At 38.2% G+C, this 20,120-nt stretch overlaps 1 protein-coding gene across 3 annotated transcripts in view; it reads right to left on the reverse strand.

Moving 5' to 3' along the window:
- Positions 1-20,120, reverse strand: part of RSPO2 (R-spondin 2) — a 103,800-nt gene that overhangs the window by 36,622 nt on the left and 47,058 nt on the right. For 2 of the 3 annotated variants that reach the window (XM_027657199.1, XM_027657198.1), the window contains 3 exons: positions 13,622-13,810; positions 3,675-3,818; positions 2,780-2,968 (listed from right to left, as the gene is read on the reverse strand). In XM_027657199.1, the coding sequence (XP_027513000.1) occupies positions 2,780-2,968; positions 3,675-3,818; positions 13,622-13,810 (522 nt within the window). The remainder of the gene's footprint in view (positions 1-2,779; positions 2,969-3,674; positions 3,819-13,621; positions 13,811-20,120) is intronic. The other variant, XM_027657200.1, reaches the window with a different exon arrangement.

A 20,120-nucleotide genomic window follows, 5' to 3' on the forward strand; every position in this document is an offset into this window, starting at 1 on the left:
TAACAAATGTGAAATCAGTCAGGTTGTTTTGCTGCTGGCTTCAGTAGGAAAGAAGTGAAATCATCTTTCACTTGCATTCCAGCAGGTATCTCTGGATATACTGGGAATTACTGGGAAAGGGATAAAGAATTCATCATCGACTAGAGTTGTACCACAGCCATACGGCCAGATGGGTAACAACTGAAGTACTTAGTAGGAACACAGAATTTAATTCACCTCCTACTGCAAACATATGGACCAAAAATAGTAACTGTAAAATGTACAAAAGTAGAAAGCATGTAACAAAAGCACTTTATTTGACCCTATTCTACCAAAAATATCCTTACTTCCTATGCTCAGTTTAATCCATCACAATCTACAACCATTTTAGCTCTATAATCCAATACTTATTCTCCGCATTTGTGTGAATTTCTGTACTGAGAACATTAGGATGAAAGGATTTATTAAGAGCCTCTCAACTGACATTTACAGGGATCGTGGTTCTTCAGTCTCCCAGTAGTGCTATCCTTACATTTTTTTCTCTTATTTCCTCAGTTTAAAAGTTCAATTACAAAATTCCTAACATTAGGAAAATACCATATCTTTTTCAAGACACAGAATCTCTTCCTTAGCAATCAGGACCTGCTTCATTTGAGCTTCTATGTAACCAGTGTCTCTGCCTCCCACCACGTCACAGTGATCAAATAAGCAACAAAACATTTTGTGTGTCTAATGGGGCAACCTGCTAACTAAAATGTGATAAAGGAATGGGATCTCAGACCAGCCTTGTATATATAGTAATTAAAACATACTACAAAGGAATTTTATAGAGGGCAATCTCTGTCGCTTCCTCACCTGCAGAGATAATGAGGTATGGGGAAGACATACCCTAGGCACTTAAAACACCACTAACACACTCACTCCCAGAAGTTTCTTAGGAGAGAGAAGGGAGTTTACACCTGGGCAGTGCTTTATATGATGGTATAGAAGTGGTTAAGCATCAGCATTCAGTGTGGAGAGTTTAAACCTGCAGTTTTGTACATATTTATTTTTATCTCTGAAAACACATGCAGGGGATTCCACACCATGGGAGGACAGGACTGTACTCTTTAGGATTTACTAGAGCCCATGAAAGAGTACTACAAGCCTTTCACACTGAATTTGTATTTGCAGCAACAACTTTCCTGATACACAGTGAAAAAAAATGCAGAGATTTGATCAAAGATCTTGATACAGACTAGGCAATAAATATCCTAACTCTTAGGAAAGCCACTGTGCCTTTTAAAAGATAAATTTGAGATGTAAATCTTCAAGCAGTGACCTGAATTGCTGGACAAGAGAATTTGAAATCGTCTAAGAGAATCTGCCACAAAAAGGTATGAACATTCAACGGCTCCAAATTTACACAGTTATATGAGCATGCTACAGCATCCACAAATACTAGGGTTCACTTAAGCACACTTCTCAAATTATTTAAAACAATTTGAATAATTTGTGTGCTAACTAAATTATCAAGACTAAACCCACATTTCTGCTTGCCAGGACTGGGAGGCAGGGTGCATAATAGACTGTTAACCTGGATAATAGAGAATCAACTTCATATTCTCTTCCAGACTGTGTCAGGGTCCTAGAGACAAAAATGAAGCTCACACAGATTTAATCTGTAAGCTAAAACTTTATGTATAATATACACACGTACTGGTGGACAGAATGTTCAAGCCAAGACAGACATCTTAAACAATCCCAAAACACAAAGCAAACTTATTTATGTACCTTTTCTAAGACCGTTTCTGGTTTATTTTATTCATCAGGTTATGGTTTTTCTCAAGATCTTCAACCCTTTATTCCTTTTTTATTTGTCTGATCTCACAGTTGACCCAGCTAGCACAGTAGGAGATTGGACTAGAGACCTCTTGGAGTCCATTCAAGCCTGCATCTTTCTTTAAGCCTATGATTCCAAAAGGAATGGGATCCTTATCACCTGTTGATCACCCACCTCTCCTACAAATTTTGAAACCTGTTTAAGTGTTCAGGATGCACAGCTGAAAACACTTCAAATAAAAAGATAACAAAAACCCCCTACCAGTGATGTGTCTCCACTTTGGGGTCTAAAAAACTGAACACAAATTTGTAACTCAATTTCCTTTTTCAAATCAGCATCATCACTTAAGTTTTAGAACACCATAATAAAGAAATTTGAGTATGCATTTTATTTACTTGTGATAATTGCCATAAACTGGTCTCATGCTGAAAATCTTGGTATCTATCACAGTTTTGCTTGTATCACATCTACCATAGTTTGGCCCCGACCTACAATATTCAAAATAAATAACATATTCCAGCTAATAGTTGCAGCTAAGAATGCCACGTGCAACTAACTTCTTTTAATTTACTCAATACACCAGCAGTGGGTGTGCCACTTGCAGAGAGGTTTACAATTCTCATCTTTCCTGCCACGTGCAGAACAGTTATTCCACTATCAGTATGGTTTTCATGCTGAAGCTCAAATTGCCACCTGTTATGGTTCTTCCATGAGGCACCTCTTTGAAAAAGCCTTGGTACCATACCAGGAGAAGCACAGTTTCACAGTCTCCTGAGGGACTGGTCACTCCTACACTGAGCGTTTTCCTGAAGTCTTGCTATACAGACTAGGACTGAAGTAGTATTGCTGCCTTTCAGCCTTGGCTGGCAGAACAGAGACAATTTCCTGTTTAGCTGGGATGAAATAGCTCTTTTTTCAAGTTAGAAATAGGATTTAATTTAAGGAAAGCTCACAAAGATTTTTGTGGACTACGCTTACCTCCTGGACAATGCCTCATGGCCATTTTACACCGTCTGGACTCCGCAATGGTTGGGCACGGTACTGTGTCTTTCGCTGGCTTCTTCACAATTTGTCTTGTTCTTGTTTCCAAGCCCCACTTAAATCCACATGTTTTGTTATTTCTGCTGCAAGTTCCCCACTCGCTCCACTGACCCACTTCACAGCCTTCTGACAAAGCAAAAGAAAAAAGTAATTTTTCTGGTTTGTTCGGGTTTTGTCTTTTTTCTTTTTGTTTTTTAATTACGTCGTATACTGTTAGAAAGCAATACTTGAAACTTTTACTGCTAACAGGCAAGAATTAGAAACAAAATTAAAATCTTTTAGAGAATCTGGAAGGATCTTTTTGCTAGCATCAACCTAAGCAAAAAAATCAAACTATCAAATTCTGTGTATAGATGTCGCATCAGTTCTAAATATACAAAAACCCTCCTGAAATAAAGAGATTGACTTATTTTTTCTCTATCTAGTAAATAATTCCTAGTTGGCTGTCACATGGATTTGAAAAGCTCAAAAGTTCACATTTCCAGGCCCTCTCCATAATGAAACGCAAGCAATACACTTGAAAGAAAGAGTCCGTTCTGACAGAATTCCTGAAATCTTATGAATTCTGAGTTATAAATTCTCATACTAGGTGATTCTACAATTAAAAGGACAGAACTTTCTGATGCGTAACAGAGTGGCATTTCCAATAATGCAGTATTTTAAAGTTTGGAAAATTTAGTAATAGTAGTAGTAAAGAAATCAAAGCACAATTCATCAGTCAGTACTTCCTGATATGAAATACTAAGCACCACCTTAAAAACAGTGCCATATTTGAACCTGGCCAGCCATCAAAAGAGCTACATCAGCAGGACTGCTGTGCTAGAAGACTCACCCACACACTCCATAAGCTCTTCCAAGGCTGCAAATCCAGGAGGGCAACTTCGAAAGCAGCGGCCTCTGTGCGAGTAAAAGCCAGTTTTGCATTTGGTACAAAAGTCTCTGCTAAAGCAGGAGTCGCAGTTTTCTATTCTGCATCCTGAATCAGAAGGATCATAACAAACAATAAGAGAGCAAAGTTAGGGTAAAACTAAAAATGAAGGGACTTATAAAGCAATAAAATAGCAAAGCCAGAAGTGCTATAATGAGGAATACTGTCATCCTGAAATCTACCTGCTCTATAGAAGAAACTAAAGGCAACTGTAACTGTCTACCACATTTTCCCTTACATCCTTTGAATTATATCTTTTTTGTAATCAAAACTGTAGATACAACCCCTAGTTTACTTATATTTGAGTTAACTACATTTTTTTGGAGGAAAAATGTAAATTATTTTTGTGTTTAAGTAATCGTGATGAAACTGAGATGCAACAAATAATTTTGGGAAGCATGCATGCATTATATGTATTGTCTTCAGTTTATAATTTATCATAGAAAGCAGGATACATTTTCTTCCAGGAGCTGACCCTATAAATAGCTAAGCAGATGCTTTCACGTAGTATATCTGATATTCACGTCTACACACATGCATGTGCTACCATACAAAAAGTCTCAATATTTCTAGATTTAACTCCCTTTTATTATTAATCCACAAAAAAATAACCATTCTTAAATGACTAAAAGACATAAAGCTATAACCAATAGCAAAAAAAACCCCAAACAAACAAGAAACAAAAAACCAAACAACAAACCAAACCAAACACTTATTGCCTTCATGAAACATACTTCTCTGAAAATTTAAAAGAAATATGACCCACAATAGATTAAACTCAGAAGTAAAGTGTTCAGAAACATCATATTTTATATTAAAACATGGCAACCTGAAAATGGACCAGTTATTAATGTTCATATATATACTACACACACCTACAAAAAAATACCAGGGAAAAATGTACCAAAGATTGAAAAGCATAACCCATTATATTTGGAACAGTAATGATCACTTTACTATTAATTTAAGTAGATCTAATCCTTCAGCTAGCACACCTAATTTACATAAGCTACATTAACTGTATCCCGTCTTCAGCTATCTGAAGTCGCAGCAAGAAGCATTTGTTATTCATGTCATGCAACAATATCCCAATAATTTTGCTCATTTATGTCATCCATTTATTCTTCATTCTTTTAGAAAGAAAAAAAAAAAGCACAAACCATAAAAACTTCTAAAATAGCTATTGGTAAATATTCCCCATCAACACTTCAAATTTAGCCAATCTTTATAAAACAGATTTTAACATTTGTTTAACATTCATTTTAACTTCAGTAGGCCAAAACAGGCCACCCCACAACAGTTAAACAGTGTGCATGTGAGTAAGTACATAAAATTATTCCTTTTTAGCAACTGAGTAAATATGAGGCTTTTAAAATAGGATTTCTTGTGGCACTGGCCAATAAATTAGGCAGATTGAATGAAAAGAAAAAAAGTGTATTTCAAATACACTCTGGTACACATTTGTTTGGTTAAAAGGAATGTTAGCATCACGTTGAAGCCTTCCACTGCCAAAGGTAAGCTCTGCTGGCATTATTTAGACACGACCACACATAACCTGCATGCTACCAACTCTGTTGGACCACTTGTCTCAAAGGGGTTTTTAGAACTTGTGTTCTAAAAGAAGAACAAGTTTGGCTTGTTGTCCACACTTCAGTTTATAGGAAATTGCTGAAAATAATAATTTCTTTTTCACAAGGGTTGAACCAGTCCCCAAAGAACAGGAGATCAATGCCCACACAATGACCTTGCAAAATCACTTCCCCAGATTAATGCACTGCAAGGCAAAAACAGTTAGATGAGCTGCTCTGGAGATGTACCACAAGAGTTAATTGCTAACTTGCTTTGTTACACCCAAGGTGTATTGCAAGTATTTTATCAAATGCAACACTTAAGTCAAACATCCTGTTTGTTTAAATATTCAGAAAAAACATTTGCCACTTGCCCACCACATGAAGCATTTTGAAAAGACATCAAGGTTTTTATAATCATGTAGTCCAATGATGAGGTGCAGAATAGATAAATAAAAGAGAAGATCTTGTGACCCTCCCTCACATCCAAGTGACACGATATTCTTTAAAGTAATGTCTTAACTATTGCTTTCAAAGCATGTCGGATAGCAACATGTTAAAAGCCTTTTTGTGTGTGTGGAAGAGGGACTAAAGGAAAAACTTTCAATACAAGATGCCTTTTGATATGATACAGACAAACTTAGCAGGTGAAAGTCTCCTCACCTTATGCTGGGGATACTCTCCACGAAATATCACTATTTAACACTGAGTACATACGTGAATATCTCATATTTCAACATTAAAAGAATTAATCAATCTTCTTTCAGTTTCTTGATCATACTTCAAAATTCCCACCCTATTTATATTTGTTACTTTACTTCCTATGCCAATTTTCTTTTTTTGTCACAGAAGAGTCCTTGTCATGATAACTATATTTTAGAAACATTTGTAGGTGAAGGCTGGCTGGAGTAAAGGTTGGGTGGAGATTAGGCAGTTTATTTTCAATTTTTTCCTATGAAGATAAAGTACTCCAAACATGAAATTTAGGATTTGGGGGAAATTTAGAGAGAAAAGCTGAAAGAATAGTAGGAATACTGTAAGAATTCTGAAATTACAACATTATTTCACCAGAGTGATATTCATCATGATACTTGGGATTACTGGGTGCTAATCATAATGATCATTTAACTCAGTAATACACCATACTGTTGCTGAAGAGCAACTAGGAGTTTGATCCTTTCTGACATCCTCCATATGCACAGTTTGAAATTATGGAAGATGCTCCTGCACTTAAGCCTTGTATGCATTTTTTATAAATGTTAAATAACCTAAAAAGCTAAAGAAAAGCAATAATCCAGAAGTTAGAAAAGCTAACTATCTAGAACTATCTATTTTCAATCACAAACTGTCACAACACTAGTTAAGAAATACAGAGAAAATTTATAGAGTATATTATTTTTGGTGCCTATATTCATTTCCTTACATGGTTTAAATGCTCTGGGGATTTTTTTTTTTTAAATAAAAGTGCTATTAGTGAATTATTTTAATGGTGACTGAGGTTAGTAAATTAGAATAAATGAATTCTTTAGATTCTTTTGTTTCTTAAAGTAAATTATACCAATGTGAAGAGATACAGAAAGTGTACACATTTTTAGTTGGACACCTAAATAAGCTGATACTCCCCTTAGGATATTAAGAAACCTTTGTTTGGAAATAAATACAACTGTGTTGAATTTTGTATTTCTTTTTGTTAATCAACATCATTATCTATGTAAACTTCCTTAAATATAGGTCTTAAAGGAAGTATATTGCAGATTACTAAAATTCTTTGCATTCTATTATTTAAGTAATAAAATGGATAACAATGAATAACCTACTATGAAATCTACAGGAGAACTGTTTGACATAACATGCAATAATTAAGAAAAACAGCATTTTGAAAAATTATTTTATACTTTACAGTAAATAATAAATCCCAAGGAAATACTTTTTAGTGACCTGAACTGCTTTATTCTGAATGCTACCGTTTTCAACCCTTTAAACTTTCTGATCTCGGCATCTTACGCCTACCTCTGGAGATGAAAAGCAAAATCTTTTCTACTTTTAAAAATCCCTATCTAAATCCTTTTAAATTCCCTCCAAATTAAATAGTTGGCTTACTGATATAATTATAATAAACTGGAATAAGACAGTTTTTTTTTATCGGGAGCAGATTCTTATCAAAATCAATTTTATTACTTCAATTTACTAGCCACAGACCCAATTGCTTTTCTCATGAGTCCAGTCGTTTCATTTTCTGTATAATACCAGCAGTTAGGTGATGTGGTTTGTGTATGCTTTTTATTCCACTTAAAAGATTGCCTAGAAGTTTACAACATCCAAAAAACCCTAGAGGAAACGAGACCAAAAAATTGAGATAAACATAGCTAAGATTTCAGACTCAAGAAACTCTTCAGAGGAAAAAACAGATAATGCATAACCAAGTCAAATATTTGCTTCCATCCTTCCACTTGAAAGGTACAAAACAGAGGCCACCCTCATATGAAGACTCCACATCTTCTTCTGGTATCATCCTCACATAACTGGACTTTAAAAAGCACTCAGGAAGGTCCAGAGAAATCTGCTGGTGTGTCTGATTAGCACATTTCTAAACAGATGACACTTAAAATGTTACACCATACTTCTCACAAGAGTTGTATGTAAAAGCTAAAAGAACCATTATGACCTCACTGAAATCCATGACAGAGGTCCTAACTGCTTCTAAATGCAAGAGAAGTTTTAAACTAATAAATTTCTTATTCCATCAGACAGACCAGGGCCCATAGTAATGACTTGAATGGGTAAAATTAATATTAAAAACACTAAAGAAATATAATCTTACATGCTAAATACAGATTTTTAAATTGAAAAGTGAGAACTGAAGAAGCGCAGTACTCCAAGAGTTAGAAAAGCTAACTTTCTAGAAGTCTATTTTCAGTCACAGGCTGTTACAGGAGAGGCTGTAAATTCACAGCTCCATGACTTCACCTCCCAGGGGAAAGGACAGAAGAGAAGTCACTACTTTGCCTAGTGAAGCTAAGCTGGGCTGAAAGTAGACAGATCTGCTTTGCTCAATTATCTTCAGTGTTGGGACAAAATAAAGTGAATCAAAAACAGGGCTCTGAAATGTTGATTTATGGGACAAGATGTATAACTTCTCCAGTGGAAAGCCTACTGATAGTGTGCAATCTCTTAATTTAGTTTCACAGGACAGTAAAAAGGTGACTGACACTTCAGTAAAACATGAGTTTAGCTTACAGTGCGTAAAAGTGCCTTCATGCTTGAGACCAGTTACAGAATATGCTCAAGAAAGAATCATATAACTTCATGAGTTAGTATTGTGTCACTCCTCAGTAAATGGCCAGGAAATCTACCAAACTGAAGGACAATATTCTTTGGTTCTAGAGAGGAGAACAAATCCCAATCATAATATCTCCTTTAAGAAAAAAGGTCGTTGCCATAAAAGAATCCAAAGGTAGAAATTTAAAACATCTTGAGTTTGTTTTCTGAAAGAGAGTGGCAAAAGATAAGTTATCTACAGGATTTAGGAGCCAAAGCTCCTTTCTCCTTAGCTTTCAGGGAGCTGTAGCACCTTATGGCAGTTCAGAAATACTTCAGAAGCATTTTTGCACGTATGTCAGATTTTGAAAAAAAAAAGTAATAGCTATGAGCAACGTTTCAGTCAAGGTTAGGGCAACCAATATGATATAGAAGAAGTGCATTGCTGACTAGTAATAAAACATTTTTATTTAGACTTTAAAAACTCATTTATACTGCCATTTACTTGAATATCATAAAAAAATCAACATGGATAAAATTTACAATATTTACAGAACACTACATAAATTGTACATTAAACAACTCTGAAAGGACAAAGCTCAGACTACAAATTATGCTCAAATTAGAGATACATTTTAAGAAGATGAATCGCAGTGATATTAAAACATTTTCATGACCTGCTTTGGCTACTGATGGTCACGATAAGCCACTCCTACTCATTCTTCTTTTAAAACAAGCATTAAAGAATTGACATACACTTCAGAGAAGGAATCAAAGCTCAGGAGCTCAAAATACAAATTTAGTTATAGAATTAAATTTAAACTCAGGTGCATGTCCCTATTGTTGTAAAAAAAGAGTATATGCTCCTTGTAAACAACTTCTCTGTGCTACCATTACAGAGAGTGCAACATTACCAAAACAAATACAATCCTTCCATTCTAAATTTATCACCAGCTTATAAGGTAATGCAGAATAAGCTGAATTGTAGGGAAATATAATGCCTTGGAAACTTAAAATAAAGAATAAAATGCTCCATATTGAGATGCATGTACTTCATATTTTAACATACCTTAAGAAGAACTTTACTAGATTAGTTTCTCATACTAAGTGCAATATGATGAATTTTAAGGTCAAAATATATGTATTTAAAATATAAAAAGTAGTTGCTCATTTGTAAAGTATTTTTACTGATATGCATAATCTTGAAAATTTTAGGAGTCTATTTTGCATTTTTGAAATATCCATATTCTGTAGCATTTCCATTGTCACATTGTCCCTTTCTAAACAAAGTAAATGGGATTTACTTTACATTCATAACTCCCTTCATAACAAAGATATTTTGTAGTATGTATAGTGGAAAAGAGAGCTGGTCAATTCCTAGTAATCTTAATAATAACAACGATTCACAGCAAGTTCTGCTTCGCGTGAAATCCAGACTCCAGTGAAGACCAGTTACATATGGGAAAGCAAAGTGAGAACACTTCAGGGGATCTACAGGAGTGGAAACCAGTAACCACCAGCATACGAGAGAGCTGTCCTGAACTGTACTCACTGCCTGCAATACTAAGAGAAAACGATCATATTTTGCACAGAGAAGCTGTAGATTAAAGCTACGAAGGAAACATGGCATTCCTAAATTGAGGGGTTTGGCAGTCTTTGTACCGAAATTGGGACCTTGCTTGAGGCATTCCCTTGTGTTTAAGAAGTCAAAATGCACTACACTGCTGAACCTAATACTCTGGTCTTTCACCCTGAGCTCTGGCTCACAGCACCCTACTCTTCTTGCCTCAGATCTCTCTGCCTCTTCTGTAACTTCACCTATCCCCAGTCTGTTCCCGTGACCACGACACTCACTGTTCCAACTCCCGCTCCCATCCCTCAGCTGCTCGCTACAACAGCACTGGTGCTACAGATCTAACTTCACACTGCCATCCTGATGTCTCCATTGGCACTCCACATCAATCTGTCAGCTACACCACCTCCTGTGCAAATCCTCTCCAGAATTTTGTGGTAATTGAACTCCTGACTGCTAAAATTGCGCTGACTACAACAGTCTCAAAAGGTCATATGCTCTGCCATACTACATAAGTATAGTCAAACAAGGATATATTAATGATGTGTTGCTATGTTGTAACGTTAAAAAATTCATTACCTTTTTTAATGCATTGAATTAACTATATGTGCTTAATAAATGCTCAATTTGTTTAAAAGCTGCTTTTGATCTTGTTTTTAATGATGACAAATGGAAGGGGAAATTATAATTTTAGCCATGTCAGACCCTCCCAGGACTAACAGGGTGAACCTAAGCAAATGAAATAGCCAACCAAAGCTGAATGGAGCTGTAATTTCTATCCTCTGAGTGGTTCCTCCCCCTAAAATTATAAAGGTTACTGCAACCACAGACTACGCTGAAAGGTTCAAGATAGACTTGATTCATTAATCAGTTCAACCATCAAGGTGACAGATTTCATCTTACTCTTTAATTTAGTTTCATTTTTTTCTCATGAGATTATCTCTTGAGCAGTTTAGTTCAAAGTCATTAATTATTAAAAATTTCTTGGAAAATTAACAAAGTGAAGTTCTTCCCTTGGGCATTCCTCTACAGCAGAAACTCAACACTTTTCCACCTCATGTCCAAAAGCACTGCATTCTCATACTGTAGTGTTCAAGGAAATCATGTCCAGTAGGAGACTCTACACTGATTTCTAGATACAAGCAGTCTCAAATTTCATAATTCACTGTTACTAGAAAAACAGTCTAGAACCACTTAGTAAATTCAAGACATACATATTTCTTACATGTAGAAAAGAAAATTTGTCTTGAAATCCAAAATTTCCATAATTTTAGACCTGTTGCACTTGGCTGTGGTATTTATTGTGTTACATTTGGCACTATGTTTGGCTTTTAAAATCATGTCAACATTTTCCATAAAAATATGTTCTATAGCTTCTCTAACAAAAATGGGCAAGTGTTCCAGCAATAAAATGTTAAAACAGCTTTTGTGCCTATAAAGACATTAATAGGGTAGAAATCATTTCAACTAATGTAATTCAAGCCCTATAACTCCCAGAAGGATATTAGCATAGCCAATTTTTTTATTATTTTTAGCCGAGATAGAACTGTCTGAGCAATGCAGCCTGTACTAAGCATACCTAAGAGTATCAAACATCAAGTAGGAAGAAACCTATTCTATCTTTAAGGACGTTTATTTCAACTCAACTTCAATCCACAAAATGTCTGTATGTCCACAATGCTTCCTATGTGCCATGCAGGATCACCGAACCAAGAAAAAAATGAATATGTGATTTATAAATACACCAGTTGGCAGTTACGCTAAAATAAAAATATGCAATACAAAAATCATTACAGGGGAATCAGGACTGGTCAGTAAATGCAACTGCATCATTATTCTCACAGAAGGACACTGTCAAAGGCATGAGGGTGAGACAAATACCAAGCGCTCAACACACACCAACATGAGTTGGACACAACTCACATCTATGCTTTTCAAAATCAATCCTGTAATTCAGAGAAAAACCACTTCCTGAAAGTGGTCAAAACGAAAGAATGCTATATTGAATTCACCCTCCACCTTCTGCAATTAACTTTTCTATATTTTCCTTTTTAAGAAAGTAAAGAGTACTGCTAGTACAAACTACTTTTCCTATCTCACAAACACAGTACAGGTTAATACAGATAAATTAATCTATTTCCCAAACCTATAAAAATATTCAAAACCATTTTTACATGGGGAAGTTTTTATGGTCCAGTTTTGAAAGGTTTCAAGTAAAGAAGTTGTTGAATTCACAAATGAGCTACGAAAATTAAGGTCAAGGTTCTAAATTACTTTACAGAATGGAGACATAAACCATATACTGCTCTCATTTAATTTTTTCATCAAAACCTAACCACCTGGTACATATTAGGCAGCACTCTGCAATATTACACATGGATATAGAATACTATATCCATGGAGCCCACGCAGCGAATGGAAGAGGTGGGATGGGTTGGGTCGGATCCAAGCATGGTCATAAGTGCTCCTCATCCAGCCCAGACTGCCACTGAGTGACCTCATGTGGGTCTCAAGACTATGTGTGATGTGAAAGCCAGCACACACTTCTCACAACACAGTGCATCCCAGTGACATGGCACAGCACTGAGGGGGAGAGTGCTGCACATTTAAAAAACACTTGATTATTCCAGGAAACAAAGAAAAGCTGTTTCTCACTTCAGGTTCTTAGGTTTGGTAACCCGATTCTGGTTAGACTATGACAAAAACATTCCCCCCCTAAATACAAATTAGAGGTAATAGCAATGATTAATAATCCATATGGCCAATATTCCACATATGACCATATGGAAAAATCAATACGAATCAGCACAACTACCAGACAGAGGTGAAATAATCTGAGATACCAGAGCACTCATTGATTTTAACAGTTGGCCTTCTAGGCACAAACATGCAAAGAGGGAATCTTGTTGCACATTAGCAGGTTGTAAATTTCCAAATAAAATGCTTCACTAAAAGTGAGAGGTTGTTTGTTTGTTTTTAATAGTACATCTGTTTTATTAAATTAGCAACACTTACATATTAAAGCATGTCTGGTGTGAGGCATCTGGTCACCTGAAATTTGTATGGGAACAAAAAGTATGACAAGAAGCCCACCCATATATTAGTGCATGCAATAACTAGTACCTACATGAGGTACTGTTAAAATCATTCTTAATCTTTGTTTCTTAAAACTAGGAATATCTGCATTCTTTCCTAAATTTCCCTTCTAACTAAAATAATAACAATAAAAAAACAACAACAATAAAAATTAGGTCAATGCATCAACTATTTAATCTGCAGAATGTTATATATCTTGGAATGAGCTGGGACATTCCTTAGCAAAGAAGTCTTAGGATGAACTTGAGAACTCTGTGAAAATATCACTCTGTTCCACAACATGTCATCTTAAAAACTTAGCATAAATTATGGCCTTTCTACAAAAGCAAATGGAAGGGTTCAAAAAAATAACTCACTTGAACATCTGTTCATATCTGGCGTTCGAAGTCCATAGTACCCCGATGGGCAGGAATGCAAGCATTCACCATATTGTCTCATTCCTTCTCTTCGTAGGAAGAAGAATAACTTGTGTTGGCACCTGATGCACCCATTATCCTTTGAACAAGATAAACAACCTTTGCAAATTGGATTTGGTCCATAGCTAGCTGCAAAATAAGAAGATAAATTATACTTTAAGATCATTTGAGAATTATTTTGGCTGGAGGTCTTCTTCCCTCTAAAGTGTTACTTATCTTCCGCATGACTATAAGAAGTTCTGAAGGGGCAGTTCTGAAAGTGCACTCAGTTCATACATCTGTACTCACACTGAATAAAAAGAAATGCAATCTCTACAGTTTTAATTGTATGTAGAGCAATTTAATGAATTTACACACAATACAGGTACAGGCAAGCAGAGACCAAGCTTTATAAAGTTTACCAGTAAACGTTAAGTAAAAATGCAGTGCTGGATTACAGTTTAAAGCTGGGGGCATAAGCATGCAACAACAACAAAATATAATCATAGAATCAGCTGGGTTGGAAGGGACCTCTGAGATCATCAAGTCCAATCCACTACCACCACAGTTGCTAGACCATGGTGCTAAGTGCCACATCCAGTCTCATCTTAAAAACCTTCAGGAACGGAGAATCCACCACTTCCCTGGGCAGCCCATTCCAATGCCCAATTACCCTTTCTGTAAAGAATTTCTTCCTAATATCTAACCTAAACTTCCCCTGGTACAGCTTAAGACCATGCCCTCTTGTCTTACTGACAGCTGCCTGGGAGAAGAGACCAACCCCTACCTGGCTACAACCTCCTTCTAGAGAGTGATGAGGTCTCCCCTGAGCCTCCTCTTCTCCAGGCTGAACAACCCCAGCTCCCTCAGCCTCTCCTCACAGGACTTGCGCTCGAGTCCCTTCACCAGCCTTGTTGGTCTTCTCTGGACCTCCTCCAGCACCTCAATATCCTTCCTGAACTGAGGGGCCCAGAACTGGACACAGTACTTTAGGTGTGGCCTCACCGGCACTGAGTACAGAGGAAGAATCACTTCCCTGGACCTGTTGGCCACACTGTTCCTGATACAGGCCAGGATGCCATTGGCCTTCTTGGCCACCTGGGCACACTGCTGGCTCATGTTCGGCTTCCTGTCAGTCCAAACCCCCAGGTCCCTTTCTGCCTGGCTGCTCTCCAGTCACTCTGTCCCCAGCCTGTAGCGATGCATGGGGTTGCTGTGGCCAAAGTGGAGGATCCAGCACTTGGCCTTGTTGAACCTCATCTCCTTGGAATCAGCCCAACTCTACAGCCCATCCAGGTCCCTCTGCAGAGCTCTCCTGCCTTCCAGCTGATCAACACTCCTCCCCAACTTAGTGTCATCTGCAAATTTGCTGATGGTGGACTCAATCCCCTCATCTAAATCAATAAAGGCATTAAACAGAACTGGGCCCAACACTGATCTCTGGGGGACACCACTAGTGACTGGTCGCCAACTGGATGCAGCACCGTTCACCACCACTCTCTGGGCCTGGCCATCCAGCCAGTTCCTAACCCAGCACAGAGTGCCCCTGTCCAAGCCGTGGGCTGCAGCTTTTTCAGGAGTATGCTGTGGGAGATGGTGTCAAAGGCTTTGCTGAAGTCCACGTAGACTACATCCACAGCCTTCCCCATATCCACCAGGCGTGTCACCTGATCATAAAAGGAGATCAGGTTGGTCAGACAGGACCTGCCCTTCCTAAACCCATGCTGGCTGGGTCTGATCCCTTGTCCATCCTGTAGGTGCTGTGTGATTGCACTGAGGATGATCTGCTCCATAACCTTGCCAGGCACTGAGGTCAGGCTGATGGGCCTGTAGTTTCCTGGGTCCTCCTTCTGGTCCTTTTTGTGGATTGGTGTGACATTCGCCAACTTCCAATCGTCTGGGACCTCCCCAGTGAGCCAGGACTGTTGGTAGATGATGGAGAGCAGCTTGGTGAGCTCTTCCACCAGCTCCCTCATCATCCTTGGGTGGATTCCATCTGGTTCCATAAACTTGTGGGGATCCAAGTGGCTCAGCAGGTCTCTAACTGTTTCCTCCTGGATTACGAGAGGGCTATTTTGGAACTTCAGCACCCCAACATATGCACCTGCAAATCACATGCCCATGGAAATCCAGTAACACCATTAGCATAATTTCTAACTTGTGAAGTGAGCAATACTGGGAGTAGAAAAGTGTCTGCAGAACAGGTACAGCACTAGCAACATGTGCTGTCCCCTAGGGCTCAGGGTCCTACAACAGCTGTCTCCCTGCAGCCTCCTCTTGATCTAATAAGATTATCAAGAAAAAATTTTCAAAAAAAGAGTAACAGTTTTAACTTCTAAGAGCCTTTTTCTACAAGTTTCTATCCAAAATGGGCTGAAAACCATATTCACAGACATTACCAAAGGAGGCCATTTAGTGCAGATTACCATTTTAGGTCACCAGCTGCTGTGCATTCAAGTGTAGACCCTGATTTTGTTGGAGTATTTTCTTTTTTTCTTTTAAGTTACTTGGCTAATAACTGCAACACAAACTTCAGATGCATCAGTCTTTGTCCTTCTGAGCTTGTATTATCCCACCTTTCTGCAGAATTGCAGAATGCTCCTCTGTCCCCATGGGCTGTCAAGTCCTTCTCAGGAGTTCAATCAGCACAGCACGTTAGCAGAGGGAGGATGGCTCAAGACATTCCTGAAAACAGCATAACTTAAGCAGGTCTGTATTAAATATTAAACTGGCCACAGAAGTTCACAGAAATTTATCAGTTCAAACCTGGTTTACTGGAAACAAAAGAAAAATACTATTCAACAGAGGAAAGTGTCATTGGGGTCTCAAGAGTTTTTTAACAGAGCCCACCAGAGAGCAGCTGGCCAAAAAGGCAAAGACAATGTTTAATTGTCATATTTTTAAATATTTAAAAGTATTCACACCCTAATGTAGTGATCTCGTACTTTTACTTTGTATGGCTGGATAACTGAGGTTGTTCAACTGATGACTTCACCAGCAGAACCAGGAAAAAAAAAAAGGAAAAGCCCACCACCCTGTGGAATCAGTAGCTGATAAGCTTTACTCTCACCTTCACACATCTGCACACCACATTCCCATTCCCTCTCTGCTCCGATCCCCCCCCCAACTCTCTAAGTTCAGCATGACAGCATTCAACTCTGATCTTGTACAAAATAATCCTAGTGGGTGGCAGGCAGGACAAGAAGCCAAGCAACCTGGTGTGAAATAGCTCAGTCAGTGGGACACTGAGTACTGGAGTCCTCTGGCACCAGTCTCACCTGATGAGATCCTCTTGATGGGAATCACATCCTTACCCTTCAGCACTCTGTTAACCCTTTTGTAATGAGACACCCTACCAGACTAACTGCCCTATACTCCTAAACCAGTTCCCATCTCCTGTTGCCCACAAGACCCAAGATATAACTTTTCCTACAGTTTGACTTGTTACTGTTCTCATCCACAATCCACATATTTAATGACAGACAAGAAAAGAAACAAGCAGATGGCAAACTAGGCCTGGATGCATCCCTCATCTCACTGCCAGCAGGGATTGCCTATCTGTAACCACATCAAATAATATGTGACCACATACTCCAAAGCAATTGTTGCTTAACACATGGTGGGCAATCCTGTAGACTTCTGAATTCCCTTTTTGCCTCCTTGCATCTCACATTCAGCAAATCTGTACATCCAAGCTTATTCAAGGTTCCTCAGAGAAGCCTGTATTATAATAAAAAGAATTAAAAGAAACAAAGCAAAAGCAAAGATGCAAGATGCCTGAATGTATTCACCACTCAGAGTGGTTTTTGGAATTCGAAACAGCTGAAATCGGGATCTGATTTTGACTTAGGGCCCAGCCAATTGCTGAATATGGGTAAAACTGTCTCACAGTGGGAAAAAGATCTTTGTACAGGAGTTATCAGGGCTCACTGAAAGAGCTTTAAACTAGCTGTGAAGGGGGGAAAGGATAAATCAAGGGTAACTAAAGATAAATCCAGGGGCAGTATGCCAGTGTCTGAGGGACAGAGTGCTAGCAAGGTCCTTAGCCTCCGATCTCAGGGGACGTAGGAGATGGAAATACATTTAGCAACGAAGATGCCAGGGTAATTCATGGGTTAAAAACCATGGAAGCACCTGAGAATAGTCACATAGGAATGAACCACAAATAAGGTGTCGGGATCAATAGCGCAGCTGAAGTGCATCTGTATCAATGCACGCAGCATGGGTAACATGAGGAGCAGAAAGTCTCTGTACAGCAGGAAAAGTATGACATATTTGCCATCATAGAAACATTGTGCAAGGAGTCACACAACTGAGATGTTGCAATGAATGGCTATAAACTCCTCAGAAAGGATAAGCAAGGAGGCGGTGGGGTAGGCTTGTATGTTATGGGGTGTTTTGGTTGTCTAGAGCTTGATGATGGGAAGGCTAGGATTGAGTGTTTGTGGGTAAGAATCAGGGGGAAGGCCAACAAGACAGGTATCATGATGGGAGTCTGCTACAGACCACCCAAGGAGGATATAGAGGCAGATGAAAAACTTGGTAAGAGGCTGGGAGAAGTCTCACAATCCTCACCCTTGTTCTCATAGGGGATTTCAACTTACCAGATGTCTGCTCAAAATACAACACAGCAGAGAGGAAAGAGCCTAGGAGATTCCTGGAGTGTGAGGCAGATGACTTCCTGACACAGCTGGTGAGGGAGTAAACTAGGGAAGGTAACCTCTGGACCTGTTGTTTGGGAATGGAGAAAGACTTGTGGGTGATGTGATGGCAGGAGGCCATCTTGGGTATAGTGATCACCAAATGGTAAGAGTTTTTGGTTCTTGGTGAAGTAAGGAAGGGGGTCCACAAAATCTCTGCCTTGGACTTCTAGAGGGCAGACTTTGGTCTGGTTAGGACTCTGGTTAATAGTGCACTTGGGAAGCAGTCCTGAAGGCCAACAGAGTCCATGAAAATTCTGACTTCTCTTTCCTTTATGACCGCCCACGTTATTCTCTTCAAGCACCTTTTTTTCCTGTTTCTGGTAAAATTTCTTTGTTCTGCAGGAAAATTTAATTATGCTGACTAGCTTCAGCCATGGCTCTCACACAAAAGTAGCTAGCAGCATAAAATGAACTTTCATTATCCTGTACTATTTTTTGTTCAGGAGATGGATGGCCCATCTTTCACAGAATAAGGTCAACTCAAGATATATGAAAGAGTTCAGTAATACAGTAATTCCGTAAATTGTACATATTTGTCCCATAATTTTAAGTTACACGTACGTTTCCCAAACCGTAATATCCGGACCTTTCTCCTTCTTTATCTCCCAGCCACTCTTATGGAATTTTTTTAATTTCCATGCCTGTATTTTTTCCCCCTCTTATAGGAACACTGTAAACTTGTAAACTGCTCTGAGATCCCCAGATATGAGGTACTGTATATATGACACATTTATTGTTACTCACATGAATTATTATTTAACTCATACATTGAATATGGATACCAGAGTTCAAGATTGTCACAAAATTAATGGCCATATAGTGATGAATTTCCCTGTTGGTCTCCTATGTACTAAGTGATAATAAAACCCCCAAAATGCATCTAATATTTTTCTTTCTTTAGCACATTAAGAATTTTTTTTTTTTTTAAATCGCTGAAGAATTATACAGTGGTAAGGGAAAATAATACGATTTGTATGTTGTAATACAAAGAGTAAACTTTATGAAAGAATCTGAAAACTTCCCACTGTGCTGCTTAGGCACCAAACTGAGTAATTTCTGGGTATTATGTATGCAGTAAGTTATTGTAAAGTGCATATCACTGAATCAGGGTTCTTCCACACTGTTGTTGCTTATTTTCTTTTCAGAGCTTCACAGGAAGCTCTGACTTCTACAACCTTTTTATTACTTCAGTTTGTCCCAAAACAGGGAAAAGTCACAATATGCTCTACTAATAAATTACTTGGACAATGGACATACAGTTTAACAAAACAAATACCGTAGCGCTGTTTTTGGTGTCACATAAACATGTCTTCTTGAATATACCCACTTAACTGTCTCTCTTTTGCCCCTATATACACAGGCTATAATTAAATCCTACAAAATCCTCCCCGCCGCAAAGTCTTCTCTTCCCATCTCGTTTCTTAACATAGCAAATAGAATGTATTCTTATCACATACAGCTTTTTTGAGTTCGCACATAATTGCTCTTTGAAGGAGGAAGTGAACGCCTCTGCATTCAACAGAAACATCTCTACACTTCCTTTTACATTTCTTTAGAACTTCTTCGTTTTCCTTCTATATTAGAGTGCAAGAAAAAATAACAAGCTTGCAAAACGCGGTCAATCACATTCCAAGTTACCAACTGCATCACTTGCAATGTAAAACATCACGCTACTCATCCTTATTTCAACCCTGCCTGGAACACCCTCCTCAACACTGCGTACCAGGCAGGCAGGTTTCCTCCAGCCAAGTCCCTCA

The sequence above is a fragment of the Corapipo altera genome, unplaced genomic scaffold (genome assembly GCF_003945725.1).
Source record: "Corapipo altera isolate COAL_440 unplaced genomic scaffold, ASM394572v1 52b, whole genome shotgun sequence".
NCBI lineage: Eukaryota > Metazoa > Chordata > Aves > Passeriformes > Pipridae > Corapipo > Corapipo altera.